General features: G+C 46.9%; 1 protein-coding gene across 2 annotated transcripts in view; it reads left to right on the top strand.

The window, feature by feature from the left end:
* Positions 1–15,309, top strand: part of SLIT3 (slit guidance ligand 3) — a 588,416-nt gene that overhangs the window by 458,045 nt on the left and 115,062 nt on the right. For both annotated transcript variants that reach the window (XM_036884704.2, XM_036884703.2), the window contains exon 9: positions 7,097–7,238. In XM_036884704.2, coding sequence (XP_036740599.2) covers positions 7,097–7,238 — 142 coding nt within the window. The remainder of the gene's footprint in view (positions 1–7,096; positions 7,239–15,309) is intronic.

Below are 15,309 nucleotides of genomic sequence, written 5' to 3'. Positions count from 1 at the left end.
AGACTCTTTAGAGGACTTACCAGGCTTCCCTGGGTTAAAAACAGAATCCTATGTGGGTTTGCCTTCTGAAAGTGCTAAGTTGGCTGCAGTGGTCTGGGGGAACTGGTGAACTGGACATCCAGGACAAATGAAACACTATCCTCATAGTGGGGTGCAGGAGGAGCAACTTTTTAATAATTGTTGCAAGTAGTTTCCGGGACTGTGATAAGAAGAAGCCAGCAGAAGTAGCATGGAGCAAGACTCAGGCTGTGCACATGTCCTGAGCATCCCACCTGCATACCCACCGCGGGGGTAGGGGGCATGCCTGCCCCATGGCAGAGCCCATCAGGGCCTCTCAGTAAAGCCCATCTGTAGGGACCTACTGTGGTTGTTTCCGACTGCAAAACCACCAGTGCTCCTTGTTCGAGCTGGTCCCAGTAACTCACAGGAGGAGGAGTCCAGTCAAGGAAGGAGGGGCAAGAACATCTCTTAAAAACCAGAGGTCATCTGCTCAGGAGGAAGAAAGGCGTGGGCCCCAGTTAAGCCATCCTGCGTGTAGCCTCATCACCCATGGACCCTGTCAAGGCAGCATCAGAAAACCTCCCTGGGCCTTTCAATGGTATCAAAATATTCACCAAACGCAGGACTTCAGAGACAGAAAAGAGCCTTATCCCCTCAGCCTGTGAGGGCCCTGCCTGCCCAAGACCCTGATATCTCCTTTTGAATTAAAGCCAGTTATCTGGAGACCAGCCTCTTCCCCCCAGAAGCCCTGGCTGGCTACGGGCTCCTTATCACTCGAGCTAACCCAGACATTTGCTAGCAGTGCCCTCTGGTAAATTCATCTCTGTCAACTGCACCCTTCCAAGTGAAGGCATTTATTTTCTTCCTCTAGGGAGACAACCAGAAATTTTTCACAAGAGTTGGGGACTATATCTTTGTTTTATTGTTTATTCAAACTTTTTCTATAGTATACAACTGTATTGCTTGGTTTCCTTCAGCTACTGCTGAAATTTCTCTCGACTTTTCTTGTTTCAAAAGGAAGGTTAGGGCCCTAGGACTCGAAGTATCTGTTGCCCCTGATACTTGTTGCCTGACCCAGACTGGGACTTTATCCAAGTTCAAGGTAACAGACCAGAGAAAAGGTTCTACTTTGGCCACAACTCAGCTCGCATTATGTGAGTTGCAATCTTTTTTCCCCCATCCTTACCTAAGGGGCTTATTTTGGGGACTAAACTCTAAGATTTATCGTCTATGTGTCGACTTTCTAGTACCTTAATCTGAGAAAGTTTCTACCAGTCACAGTTTGTAAGTCAAGAGTATTAGTTAAATATTTGACCTCCTAAGTTATCTCTTTCCTTTGAACATCTTTGAATTTATTGTTTCATCCACCCATTTCACACTTACCTGTCTGTAGCCTTTGAATGTGAAATATCTTTGCGTGAAGATTAGTCTTGTCTTCTAGAAGTAAGGGCCATGGCTTAACATTTTTTCAGGTGCCCCAGTGCCTAGAACTGTCACTGATCCTAGTATCCTCTCAACAAATACTACCTCATTTATTATTAGAATTGAAATAGACATATCTCCCTGGAAACAAGAAACTCTCCTTCTTCCCTCCCCCTTTTTTTTTTTAATTTGGGACTAGTTACCAAGTATAAAGATAATTAAGGTAAGCCATGATGAGCCGCCCATCTCCTTAGGAGGTTTTAATTAAAACACCATAATTGGACATTGCAGGAATGAGATTATTAAGTTTATTTAGCCATTCCCAAAATTATCATGCCTCTGGTATTTAAATCACATTCATTTATATTCTTATCATAATTGCTCGAGCCCCATTGTCATTACAGACTGTTGTTGGCTTTTGAAAGGCCAGAGGCCAACAGGGATGCTTAATTTGAATACTGGAATTAATTTTCTTTCACATGCTCACAAGGCCATTGGATTATTCAACTCTATGCGCTATGCTGGGTGAAGTTCTCCGTAAAGACAGAAATAAACACAGCTCTAACGCAAGAGTGTCCCACCATCTCCAGTGTAGCTTATACAGTCCACATCTCTGCCCCGAGCCACCTCGTCCCATCTCCCGAGATTCCAGGACCCTGATGGGTTTCAATTTCATGGCAGTAAAGAGCAGCATTTTGGTTGTATTTTCGACAGAGGATATAATTAGGGAGCATTGGACCAAAATACAGACCTTTGTTGTTCACTACCTCTATGATCTTGGCAGTTTGCTTAACTCCCTATTATTTTGTGTCCTCATCAGTAATAATAATAATAGAACCTACACTGTGGGGTTTATGTGGATCAAATGAGATAATACAAACAAAGCACTTGGTGCCGTATCTGGCACACAGGAAACATCCCATTCCATCCATGTCAGCTGCTATTCAGAGAATAACGGTCACTCTCAGTGTGGCCACCACTGTGTCCTCAGGTGAGGACTGTCCCCTCTTGAGGCTCCTGTTTCCTCACCATCTCTGTGGCCCTTTCTAGATCCAAAGTTTGGTGATTTTTGCCGCATTCATTGGGGCAGGCAATGTACAGCCTTTCACATCAGCGTGATGATCGCCCCCAGTTGCCTACTGAGAGGCACCAAGGTGAGAAGGTGGCTGGGCAGGAGCCAGCCGCCCTGGCCATTGCTCCATCCTTCTTCCCGCTCAGAGCCAGAGGGGAACTGCACAGCCAGCAGAGACGGGGTAACCAGTAGACCATCCATGCTGGCAACCACAGGTGCTTCCCTGTGGGAGTCTGGCTCAGAAGGTACTCCTGCCCTCCGCTCCCTGGGGCCCCCCCGCAGGCTGGAAGCAGCAACCCCGATGACCAGTGACAGGTACGGAAGGGCCAGCATCTCCCTTCCTGAGCCCTGCTCTGCCCTCCCTCAAGACCTCAGGTCACTGTCCCGGGAGTCTTAGGAGACATCAGGAGGCTGGACATCTAAGTTTCCTCCATCCTTAGCATGGAGATAGCTTTGGCATCAGATTGGAATCCAGAGCTGCAGTGATTAAGGAAAGGTGAGACAGGCCCCGGTGGGGAGATAGGTGCTTGGCCCATGTGGCCTTGTCCCTGTTCAGGACAAGAATGTCCTTGCACCTCATGCAGCAGCATTTTAGTACCGCTGAAGGCATTCCAAGAGCAGATGGCTTGGGCACTTATTTCAAAATGATGAAATGAAGAACAGGTCCAGTGCACTCCTAAGTTTGTAATAGAACATCTTAGAAAATGGACAGCAGGATTCCACGCGCTAGTCCACCACTACCCTCCGGTTTAAGCCACTTTCTTTGCCAGAGAGAGGGGGAGGTAGTGCTAGTGGACAGGCTTGCTCAAGGGCAGTGAGGCTTCATGGGCCCGGGAGAACATGTGACTCAGCAGGCACATGCCTAGAGAGCCCCCTTCCCTCAAAGGTATGTGGGGACTCCTATCCCAATATGGAAATTCTGTTCCCATTCCTCTCTGCTTCCCTGCTTGTATCATAGTCATATAATTTGCTGGAAAGAAAGGTAAATGTTTCTTTACTTTGTCCCTCTTGGAAATCTATTGCCCCACACACACACACTACCCCGCAATATGTGTGGAAAAAAGGGCTGAAGAGATGGATTTGCTGGCAGAATTCAGTGAGTACCTAGGGCACCCTTACCTGTGCAGGTGAGGTAGCTCGGAGGAAGCCCCAGGGGACTGGGCAGATGGCCTTTGCCAGCACCAACAGCTGTGGTAGAAAGACAGGAGCTTCAGGCATGCAAGTCCGTCTACCCATAGCCACGTGATCTCCCCACGCTATGGTTGATCCTATCAGCCAAAATCCAGGGCACACAGAACCAAAGGGGCCTCCCCTCTGCGCCTTTCCAGAAAGATTGCTCACCTCTGTAGCCTGGTGACATTCAGCCCCCGTATCTGCCAGGCTTCTGGGCCACTTTCATTCACACATTCATTTATTGTGAATAAGGTTTGCTTATTGAGTCTGTGTTTTGCCTCAGACCCTGTTTTAGGCTCTGGGAATCTAACAGTGAATAAGCCAGAGAAGGTCACTGCCCTTGTAGAGTTTACATTTTAGTCCCAGTGTGTCCAGAGACAGGGAGCAAAGGGGACTTCTGCCACCACAGCGCTCAGAGCCCCAGAGGAAATGGGCTTGGTCCATCCGGCATTGATCAGAGGGAAAATGAACCTGTCTTTCAACCCCATTTTAAACCTCACATGTTTCATTTCAACAAGAGGGTAACGTCCTCACCGTGTGTGAATGCTTGGCTTGGGAGCCACCAGCTCAGGATGCTGACAGAGGCTATAATTACTGCTGTTTCTCACTGTGTAATTAAAGGTGTTGTTAGTGACCTGGTTAAGGAATCTTTTTCAAAGGCTTTTTTTTGCCTTGACAATGTCTGTTGAAATGTAACACACACTGCCTACAGAATCAGAGCCACCCTAGGAAAGACCCAGCTCATTCCCAGAGGGACTGAAGGCTACAACCTGGGTCTGACTTAAACAGAATTCATTTCAGCATAGAAGTCAGACGGGGCACCTTTGTAAAACCTCCACTTCCGAACTTTATGTTGCCCGTATAAGCCCTTGAATATAATGTCTTTCTTTCCCCCTTTTCTAACATAACCCATCCAAGTAATATTCTGACAGATCAAAAGAAAGATGGCCGTCCGCTATCCTCTGCCTTAATAGACAGAAATGCAGGAGTTCAGACTCCAGCCCCTTGTGGATGCCCTGACATTCCCCACACAGGAAGGTGCCCCAGGTGCAGGGAGACTCCCTGGCTTGTCAGGGACACTTGCCCCTGAATTGGAGGGCCAGGCATGGCAATTTTCTTTGAGGAACACCATTTGCACTTGAAAAGCCCTGACATCTGAAGCCATACTGCTCCCAGCCTTCCCCAGATGTGGGTGAGGGGGTGGGAGCCATTCAGGCTGTAGATCCTCTGTGCCACCTGCAAAGAGATAGAGCAGAGCTGGGGGAAGGTGCTCTTAGGCGTCTTATTCCTACTTCCATTCTTCTGAAGAGCAGGGGCAATCAACCTTTAGACCCAGAAAGGTCTTCAGAAGTCATGCAATCCAAACTCCTTATTGATGGTAGCAGAAAAGCTCAGAGGGGGTGCTGTGACTTGCCCGAAGTCTTACAGAGAATGTCAAGAGCCAGACCCAGTAATCATAACAATAACAACAACTAACATTACTAAGCTCTTACTCTGTCCCATGCACTCTTCTAAATACCTCATAGGCATTAACTTCCTTTGCTTCCACAACAAAACCATGGTATGAAATACATATTGCTACATTCTCTCATTTTACAAATGGGGAAAACTGAGGCCCAGGGATAGAAGAATGAAATGACAGAACCAGGATTTGCACTGAGGCAGCGGGAGACCAGAGCGTACACTCACAGCCCTAACACTCTCATTCCTGACCCAATGCTCCTACAGGCTGGCTCTCAGGGGTTGCTGTTTTCTCAGGAATGGAAAGACTTGGCCAGATTGGAAGAAAGCCAGTATCACCTCTCTCTCTACGAGAATGTTCCAGTTGCAGATTTTAGTGTCCATCATCATCTCTCTGGCATTTTCCACGGTTTCCATATGATCCACTAGTGTGACCCTAGAGAGTTTGAAGTCTTTGGAACCTAGACAGGAATATTTTCTCAAATGTCCCAACCAAGGGGATGTTTTTCAGTTTCTGGGGTAGGAGGGAGGGTGGTGAGTGTGTGATGCAGCTGAAGCCAAGGGAAGTAAGAATCTTTGATCACTGGGTTGGCACTTTCTGGCAAGGCAAATATTCCAAATTAAGCCACTGACATCACTGGGGCCCTTATGGAAGGACTGCCCCCAGGCTTGGGGACTATCTAATGTGGATAGGGACCTACTACTTTAAGTCTCACTCAGTGTCTGAAAGAGAACATGCCCCAAGCCCAGGTGGTCCTCTGATTCAGCCACTGTAGCTAGACTTGCTCTGGCTTCTCAGATTCAGCATTGCCAGAACTCAGGGGCCCCCAATCAAAATCACTTTTCCCTTGCAGACATTTTCCATGTTTCGTGTTCAATCTCCCTCTAAGAGCTCCCCACCAGAAGTTCCATGTCTGAGCAGTGAGGAGGTCTGCAGAGGTAGCCTGAGTGTGGTCTCGGTCCCGGCTGGCTGGATCCAGCAGGTGTGGGATAAGATCCTGAAAGGGCCATTGGGTCGAGTTTACCTTTGGACCACAAGGTCCACATTTGAAAAACTGGCCACAGGTTTGACTGTCAACTCACTTTGAAGAAGTAGGTAATGACTTTAAACTTTTATAATGACTTTAAAATGTTTGAAGTTACTTCTTGTATTAGAGACTTGATGTCACCACCAGAGGAAGTGATTAAGATCCTTGTGACTCTTTGAACCCTGAGTTAGTTTGCTAATGTGTATGTTTATCTACATTTCACTTTCTAAGCAAGCTCCTTGGATGTCATTTTCTTAGGTTTTTACCACTTTGCTTTAAATTAACACTGGTTTCTCACCTCAAAAAAAATTAAAAACTGACTCCAAAATATGTAGTTATTTATTTGCCCTTTTTTCTAATGAGATAAATTGTATTTTCACATTCTCTGGACATAGAAGCTGATTGAAAATGCCTTGGATGTCACTGCTGATGACTGTATTGACACCTGGACAACTTCTGTGCCCCAAAGAGGGAAATTCTGCTGCCTTTTTTCCCCCCACCTGGTTTTGGTAGTAACTTGGAGAGAAAGGAATGAAAGCGTGTCTACACTCTGCAGCCAGCACCCAGATAAAAGCCTAAAGCTCAAGGGTGTCATCAGACACCTGGTGCCCTGAGAGTGGCCCCATTTTATGCTCTTTGCATTCCAGAAGCATATTTTCATGGATGTTTGAGTGCAACTTTTTCTCTGAAAGACTAGAAGGGATGACAGAGCAGTTGGAACAATACAGAAATAGGTCAAAGTCAGAATCTTTCCTCTTGGCTGAGTATTTAGCCAGTGGCAGGTGGGTGTCCCAGATGAGGGCAGATGTGACCGGGTGATAATTTCTCAGGTAGCTTATCAGGTTGTGCTGCCTCCTTGGAAAGCTGCTTATGGGGGACCCAGAAGCTCAGGCGGCTCCTAACACTGACATGGGTTGACCCTTGTGTTCTGGCCCCACAGGCCCCCATTCAGAGCCTCCATCCTGCAGTGCCAGCTCCATCTCCTGCCCTTCAGCCTGCACTTGCAGTAATAACATCGTGGACTGTCGAGGGAAGGGCTTGACAGAGATCCCCGCCAACTTGCCAGAGGGCATCATCGAAATGTAAGTGCCCCATCTGCCACCCTCTGTCCCTGGCCAGTGCGCCTCTCTGTCTCAGCCAATCCCCCAGGAGGCTGGCAGCATATTGGGCTGTTAGAGCTGACTGTTAAAAACACTCAGTAATCTCTGTGCTGTCCTTCAAGGCTTTCCCAGGTATGAGAGCTCAGTGGTCAAGAGCATAGCCTCTACAGCCCAGTCAGCAAACTACAGCCTGTGGACCAAATATACCACCACCTATCTTTACAAATAAAGTTGTATTGGAACACATTCACACTTACTTGTTTACGTATTATACTTGGCTGTTCTCCCAAGGCAGTACTCAGCAGTCATGACTTTGGCCCACCAAGCCTGATATGGGTTTATCTTTAAGGCCCCTTAAGTTTGCCAGTTTCCACCCTGGTGTCACCTGTGGTGATATCCTGGCTCTACTGTCTACTAACTGTGCAAGCTTGGGCAAAATAACTGTTCTCTTTCATCTCTAGTTTTCTCATTTATAATAATGTGATAATTATAGTATTCTCAATAGGTCATTGTGAAAAATAAATGAAATGCTGCATGTAAGCACTGAATACAGTCCTTGGCATGTGGGCAAGTACTCTATAAAATAGTGGCAGTGCAGTGTATGAATGATGAACTGATCGCACAGCTATAGTTACCATTGTCTGAGCGGGAGACTGAATTCTTAATCATTTCAAATCAGATTGTTGTCCTCTAGATTAGATCCGTAGGTGAAGAGGCAAGATTGTGTGTACCTGTGTGTGTGCACAGATGTCTAAAATTCCAGTAAAACTTGTCCACATAGCTCAGTCTTGTCCTCTCTTCCCTCATACATTAGAAAATGGCCAGCATCTCATTCTGGATTAGGGTCAGTCAACACTGACCTCAAGATCACTTTAAATGACAATAATTTCTTTCATTTTCTGCCTTCACACTGGATGGTTTTATTCAAAACATGATTAGATGGAACCCTCCCACTGAAATCATCACTAGATAAAATTCCTCCAAGTAAAAACACATTTCCCTTGCTTCTCTGCCTCATCTCTTCCTCCTCCTCCCATGAATGCCCTCTTTTCCTACTGCATTCTAATAGATGTCCCATTCACTTTTCATTCATACATGCATTCATTCAACAATGTCTGTGGTGAGCCCACTGTGTTCCAGTCATTGTTCTGTGCTTAAAGAGCATCAGTGAACAAAACAGATAAAATTTCTGTCTTTATGTTACTTGCATTCAATTTGGGGGGTGGGAGTAGGGAGTGGTGGTGGAGTGCAATAAACAAAACAAAGTAAATTAGATAATATGAAGGAAGGTAGTAGGTTCTATGGAGAAAAACAAAGCAAATGAAAGAAAAAAAAGGATATCTAGAAGAAGAGTATCGCAGATAGGGGGAACAGCATGTGCAAAGGCCCTGAGGTAGGAATGCATGTGATATACCAGGAGGCCAGTGTGGCTGGAGCAGAGTAAACACAAAGGAAAGTGTTAGGGGATAAGGTGAGGGGAGTAATGAGTGGCCAGAGCATTAGGACATTTTAAGGACTTTGGTTTCACTCAGATTGAAAATAAGAAACATTATTTGCACTAATGAAGCCTTGGTTTCCTCTTTCTTCATCTGCTTTGCCAGCTTTTCTGATTCCCTTTAAAACCTTCTTCCCCCGCCCCAGTGAACACCATCCATGTCTCCACAGCCCTCCTGCAGGCGGGAGGTAGTCAGGGACGTGGCCTGCGGCCTGACCACCCTGCCTTCAGTGGGCTGCATCCATGGTCACTCAGCCCTCAGGTTTCAGCAAGTAACAACAACTAGCTCCCTTCTGTTTTCCTGTGCCTCTCCCTCACTGCTCGTGGTCCACTATATTCCAGCTCAGAGATCCCTCCATCCATGGAATCCGCATGGGCCTCACCACCTCTCCCTCCCATGCCCTTGCTTCCCTCCTTACACCATTTCTCCTAATTCCTGTGCTCACTGTCGTCCCTTTCTGCACTGTTTCCCCTTCTCTTTTTCTCTCCCCACTTGATTCCTTTTCCCCCTCTTGCCCTCTCCCCTCCGATGCTCTTCTCACTTACCACCCTGTCTCTGCCTCTACCCACCTAACCCTTTACTCCTCACCATACGAGCCCCTGCCTTCCCTCCTCATCCACGCTGGGGGTAGGACTGTGGTCCCCCAAGATGGGCATTCAAGACAGAAGTCCTGCCCACGGTCATCTCCTTTCAGAGTCCCGCAGAGCTGGCTTGCTTTCTCTGCCCCACTTCCTTCCTTTCTCCCTCCTTCTGTCAGACTTTATCCTCTTTCTTTGGTCTCAAAGCCTGATGAAGGAGGCCAGTCTAGTACTCAGATGGCAACCATTGCCCCCCCACCCCTGACTCAGAAGCTCTGGGCCTGCCCACATCTCTGCACCTCCAACTGGGGCCTTACAGGCACACAGCTCCGGTGTCTGGGAGGGAGAATTTGCAGATATTCACTGCAGGGGAGGGCCCCATGTGGGTCACACCTGGACATCGACTTTTAAAAGGGGCATTGGCAAGCTAGAGCAGGGATTCCTGAAAGGCTGTCTGATTATTACTAAGTTTTTCCTAATATGAGGTAAAGTGAGAAAAACAACAGAGTGTCCTTTATTTTGAATTCCTGGACTTCCTTATTCTGTTACTGTTGTTATTTAAAATGCCCCTTCATTTTATGAAATGATGGTCCTTGCAGGCAGAATATGTGTGTTGTGATAAACACATGTTAAATTACATATGTAGTTATATAATTACATGTCTAGGTATAAATATATATTAGGAATAACACATGCACAGGTGGTCTAAATTGGCAAAATGAAAAATCTGTAACCACCTAGCCTATTAAACCTAAAAGTCCAGACATGAGCAACCTAGCTAGATGCTTCTAGAAAAAAGCAGCCACCAACAACTAGGTTCTCAAGAGTGCAGACTGTGGATTCAGGCAGAGCCACGTTCTAGCTCCAGCCCTGCCACTTAGCCATTGGCAAATAACTTTTCTGAGTCCTCGTTTCCTCAGCTGAAAAATACAAAGGCTAACAGTACCTTCTTAATGGTTCATGTGAAAATTAAATGAACATATACTGAGAACAAATGCTTAGCATTGTGTCTGGCACATGGGATCTGTCATGTCAGCAATTATTGCTGTTATTTGACGTCTACCGCTAGTAATCCCCCCACCCCCCACCCCCCCACCACTAGGCATGGGAGGAAGCTTAGAAAACAGAGTGTAGTAGACAAGGCTGCCTGAGTAAGAGACCCCTCCCTAAAGCAGGTCTGTCCTTTGAAGGTTATGTTGAGAGAACAGGTTCAAGCCTGCATTAGGACTTGAGCTGGGCATCAGCTCATCATCATGCAAATATATGCAGCAGCAGGACGAGGCCGCCCCTGTTCCCCTAGCCCCCACGGCCCCCCAGACAGATTGCCCAGGTCGGCTCTCACCGCACCTGCCTCCTTCAACTCCATGATGAAATGAAGCTGAGACATTAAAAGCAGATGAGGCAAGACTGCCTGGTTAGGAGGGTACAGGGAGAGGAGGCATGTATGAGTGAACTTTGAGGAGGAAGCCTGCTTGTTCTTAAGGCAACAAAGCCTGTGCCTGGGGACCTGTGTGTTAGCCTAAAAGTCTTTCAAGCAGCTGAAACATATCCTCTTAGCAGTAAGAGAAAACCAACAGATGGGGGATTTGAAAGATGAGAAAGAGGGAGTGGAGAGTTGAAACTATAGGACTGCACCCCAGAATGAATAGGAAATGTCTGATTTATCATCCTGAAGACATCTGAATGTGACTTTTTCATTTTATTATCGAGAATTCCACCCAGTGTCCATGGCCACCTACATAATCCAGATCTCTCCTTTCTCCTTGGGGATGCTTGGCACCGTGACTGGCTCTCTCCTCCCTATACTCAATCCTTAGCTGGCAGTGATGCTTTTAAACCTTGGGAGGGGTTCTGCTCTCCCCAGCATTTGGGGGAGGGAAGGCTATTGCTCATGCAAAACGATCTGGCAGACGATTTTTTTCAAAGCCAAAGCAGCTCAGAAGAGGGTGTGCTGGTCTCCCCACATAGCAGAGCCAATTCCTATAAAAATAGCTTTCTTCCAGACAGCCCCCAGTGAAGCCATTCACTACAGATTTTCCTCGAAACTGAGCTCCCCACAACCACACCGTTCTTGCTGCTCCTTGTCATTTCTATGAGCCAGCTCTGGCCCCCAGCCGGAGAGACTCGGGGAGGAGTCAGAGCACACGCTCCTCTGTTCTCTGATTCTCAGTCCGCTCTCTTGTGTCCTCAGGGCTCAAGAAAGACCCTCTGTCCCCGAGCCCCATCTTAGTCTCTGTCCCACTGTCTTCTGTTTTCATTCTCTATCCCCACATCGGGCCATCCAGGGTCTCCTGCCCTCTGATACAGCAGGTGAACTCAGGTGATGGGGAAAGGCTGCAGGCAGGCTTAATGTCAATCATAAGTGCAGGTATCAAGGGGAAAAGGTAGCCAACTTCAACCCCATTGTACAGCTGTGGTGAAGAGAGAAATAGTGGTTTATCTGCTTAATAAAGCAAATATTCCCCCACTACACTTGTCATCTGGGGATGCAAAAAAAGAGAACTAAAAACACACAACAGCAGCCAACAGAACAAAAGGGCTCTGGAATTCACCAACATCCATGATTCTTAAAACATTCTGAGAGCACCAGGTTTCTGCAGGACTGCCCGTGGAGGGAGGGGAGACTGGTGGGGTAGGAGCAAGTGGTATCAGGGGGAAGCCCATGAGGCAGCAGCAGAATTAAGAACAGAGCCTTGGGATAAAGTGTCCCATGTTTGAATGCCGGTTTTGCTTCTTTGGGACCTTTCCTAGCATTTCCTGTCTCACTCAGTTTTATCCCTTTGCAAAATGGGACTCATCATACCTATTAGAGATTTTCCATGAAGATTAACAACATAATTGTATAGAAAATAAGCACATTTGGAAGTCATGAAATGGAATCTAAAAAGAAAAACTTTGCAAATGTCACATATGTGACATGATAGAATGATTTAGTCTCAAATCCCCATACTACATTCATTTTTTTCCCCTTAGATGATAAATATTGCTCTGTTTGGAGGTATCTGGGCATATGCATATAATAAGAGGAAGTCTTACTCTGTGTCTGTACCTCTTTTCTCTATAGATAATGCCGTGTATTCTGCAGAGTGAGTTAGGAATGACTCATGTCGCATATGCCCATTCCTCAACTTTGTTGTTATTATATTAATATTACTACTTGCTTTGTCGTACTCTTGAAAGAATAACATGGGCCAGTATGGAAAGAGCACAGTGTCTGACATATAAAAATCCCTCAGTAAGTGGTGGATGTTCATCATTATTGGCACCTCAACCACACCACCACCAGTATTCCAACCCAGCTCCAGAACCTCTTGATCGGGTGACTTGCAGTGGAGCCCCTGCACTAGCCATGCCCCGGCCAGTCTCCCTGGCATCATGTTGGCTTATGTTTTACTAGAAATATGCTGTGTTCAGTCACACGTTTGCAAATGACAGATCACCGAGGAAGCACCGAGGAACTAGGGCAAATCAATACAGAGCGCAAATGGCTGAAATCCCCATCAGATGTTCCATTGTTTTTACTGGTGCGGAAGATGCTCAGATGTTTGATTTGTATGTTTGTTTTTATGCTAGTTTTAGTAAATCAGTTTGCAGCCTGCAGAATGTTTGCCAAAGAAAGACACATGTGCCAGTTAGGAGGGACCTAGAACAGCTTTGGCTTCAGACATATCCCTAACTGTGACAGTTTTTGCCGATGCTAATGCTTCTTTTTGTCCTTCACACTGAATTTTTGTCACTGGGAGTATGGATCTTGGCAGGCTTATTCCAGACTGTGTAAAACCTACCAGGAGCTACCTGCAGGGTAGAGACTTTGCAGGTGCACACACACTCCAGCCTCGCTCCCTAAGGGGGGGTCATGTCCCTGAGGGTGGCTTGGCAGTAACTAAATAATGGAGATAACTCAGCTCCAAAGAGTTTTCAACAAAGCCCAGTGATTGAGAGTTTAGGCTTGCAAATTGGATGAACTTCAGTTTGAATCCCAGCTATAGCTCTTCCTGGCTTTGTGAATTTGCTAAATGACTTAACATCTCTAAGCCTCAGTTTTCTCATGTTCAAAGTGGGGATGGTAATAACAAATAGGATCTGCCTCATAGAGATGTCAATATTAAGTTAGACAAACCAAGTAAAGCAGCCTAATGTCTGATTTATAAGCACCTGATGCCTATTAGGTGTTGTTATTGTCCCCACCCTTACCTCTACTTTACATTGGAAGTACCCTGATGATTTACACTCCATAAAGGGTGGATGTCCAGCCAACATCCACAGCAGCATAAGTAGAGAGGCTACAGAGACAAAGGCCATCCCCAGAGTGGGCAAGTCTGAGGCATGTAGGATGCACAACAATATCCCTGCCAGGTGAACAGAATGAGATTGGAATTCTTTGTTCAAGGCCACACCTTCGTACTCTGCATATTATGTGTGTGTGTGTGTGTGTGTGAACCACGCATCTATCTATATTACATGCTCTCTCAACTCCTAACACCTTTTGACAAAATACCTACTTCTGCAGAGGCTGCTTGATGTCTCAGAATAACCCCCTTAAACTTTACTCTGACTTTGGGAAAGCTACTTTAGTCTCTGGGACTCAGTTTCTCCACTTCCGAAAAGAGAGAGGCATTGTGCCCACTGGACAGAAACAGGGAGATGGCAGTTCTGCCACTACTAGCTCTGTCACATTGGACAAGCCATTTGATCCCTCTAGGTGTTATTCTCCTCATTCACCAAAGGGGGCCAACACAGTTTGCCTCAGAAGTGTAAGGATTAAAAGAGATAATAGTAAATCAACTCCATAAAGATAGCTTTCCTTGTTTATTATGTTAGCTAGAAAACTTGGTTCTGTGATACAGCATCTTGTGCTGGTCTTATCACCTGCTTATTCAACTCTCTAGGGATGGATATCGTGTTCTGCTCACAGAATCATCCCTCCCTTAGCTCTTGCACCCATGACTAACGTGGAGGTGGATTATGCACTGCACAGACAGCTGGCTGACCTCACACCCGGTGCTGACCTGACCTGCACAGGCTCTTGGCCTGCAGCTGGGAGCTGTGGAGCTTCTTGCAAAAGCTGAAGGGGTTGCCATCGTTACAGACAGTGTCTCTCTAGAGGGGCATCACCCAGCCACAGTCCTTTGCCAAAGCAACAGCAGAATCACAGGATTCCTGGAGAGCATTTGCCACCTGACTGGCAGCCCCAGAGACCCAGGGAGCTGCTGCCTTGGCCGACAAATCCCTGCTGAAGTCTACTTAGCTGAACCATCCTTGGAATTTCACAGTCAAGGCAGCCTGGCCCGAGTCTGCTACCTCTGCAGGTGGCTGTATCCAGCAGCCCATGGGCTCTGAGACCTCGTGGCCTGCTTTTTCACTGTGAGCCAGCCAGGCTGTGCAGCCAGCCTGTGCCCATGTGCCTGGCAGAGCACACTCCCCACCAGGTTCAGCAGGCCACAAAGGCTTTCTTAATAGACCGTGGCAGTCTCATTTGTAGACTCCATTCATCCAGCAGCCAAGAATGATCTGTCCTGACGCTCCCCATCTCCTCTCCCCGGTCCCTCCTCTCCCCCCACCCCCCACCTCCTTGGCCTGGAGGGTGATTTGTCTGTGTTATGCCTAGGCCTGACAAACCATTCCACATTAGCAGCTGAGATGTTGTTTGAAATGGGAAAATTGCTGGCAAACTGCTCCATTAGCGCTTCCAGTAACAAATACTCTCTTCCCCCAATGAAGATGAGATCGCAGAGGCACAAATTAATACGACTGTCTCCCCCACTCTGCAGTGGGGATTACTCTTCAAGATGAATGGGTTCATCCAAGCCAGAAATGTGCATCCACCAGACACAGCCTGCGAGGAAGCCGGTTCCACCCGTCTACTCCTCCTGCTCCTCTGCCCCATCCCTCCCCTGACGCACCTTTTTGTGTGTCTTCCCAGCTGAGGGTTTGGGGAGCATCCATGCCAAATGAGGCGTTGATGAAAGAGCCTCACCT

Source organism: Manis pentadactyla, chromosome 2, assembly GCF_030020395.1.
Source record: "Manis pentadactyla isolate mManPen7 chromosome 2, mManPen7.hap1, whole genome shotgun sequence".
NCBI lineage: Eukaryota > Metazoa > Chordata > Mammalia > Pholidota > Manidae > Manis > Manis pentadactyla.
Note: the sequence above shows the minus strand (reverse complement) of the source record. Positions and strands in the feature narration are given on the sequence as shown.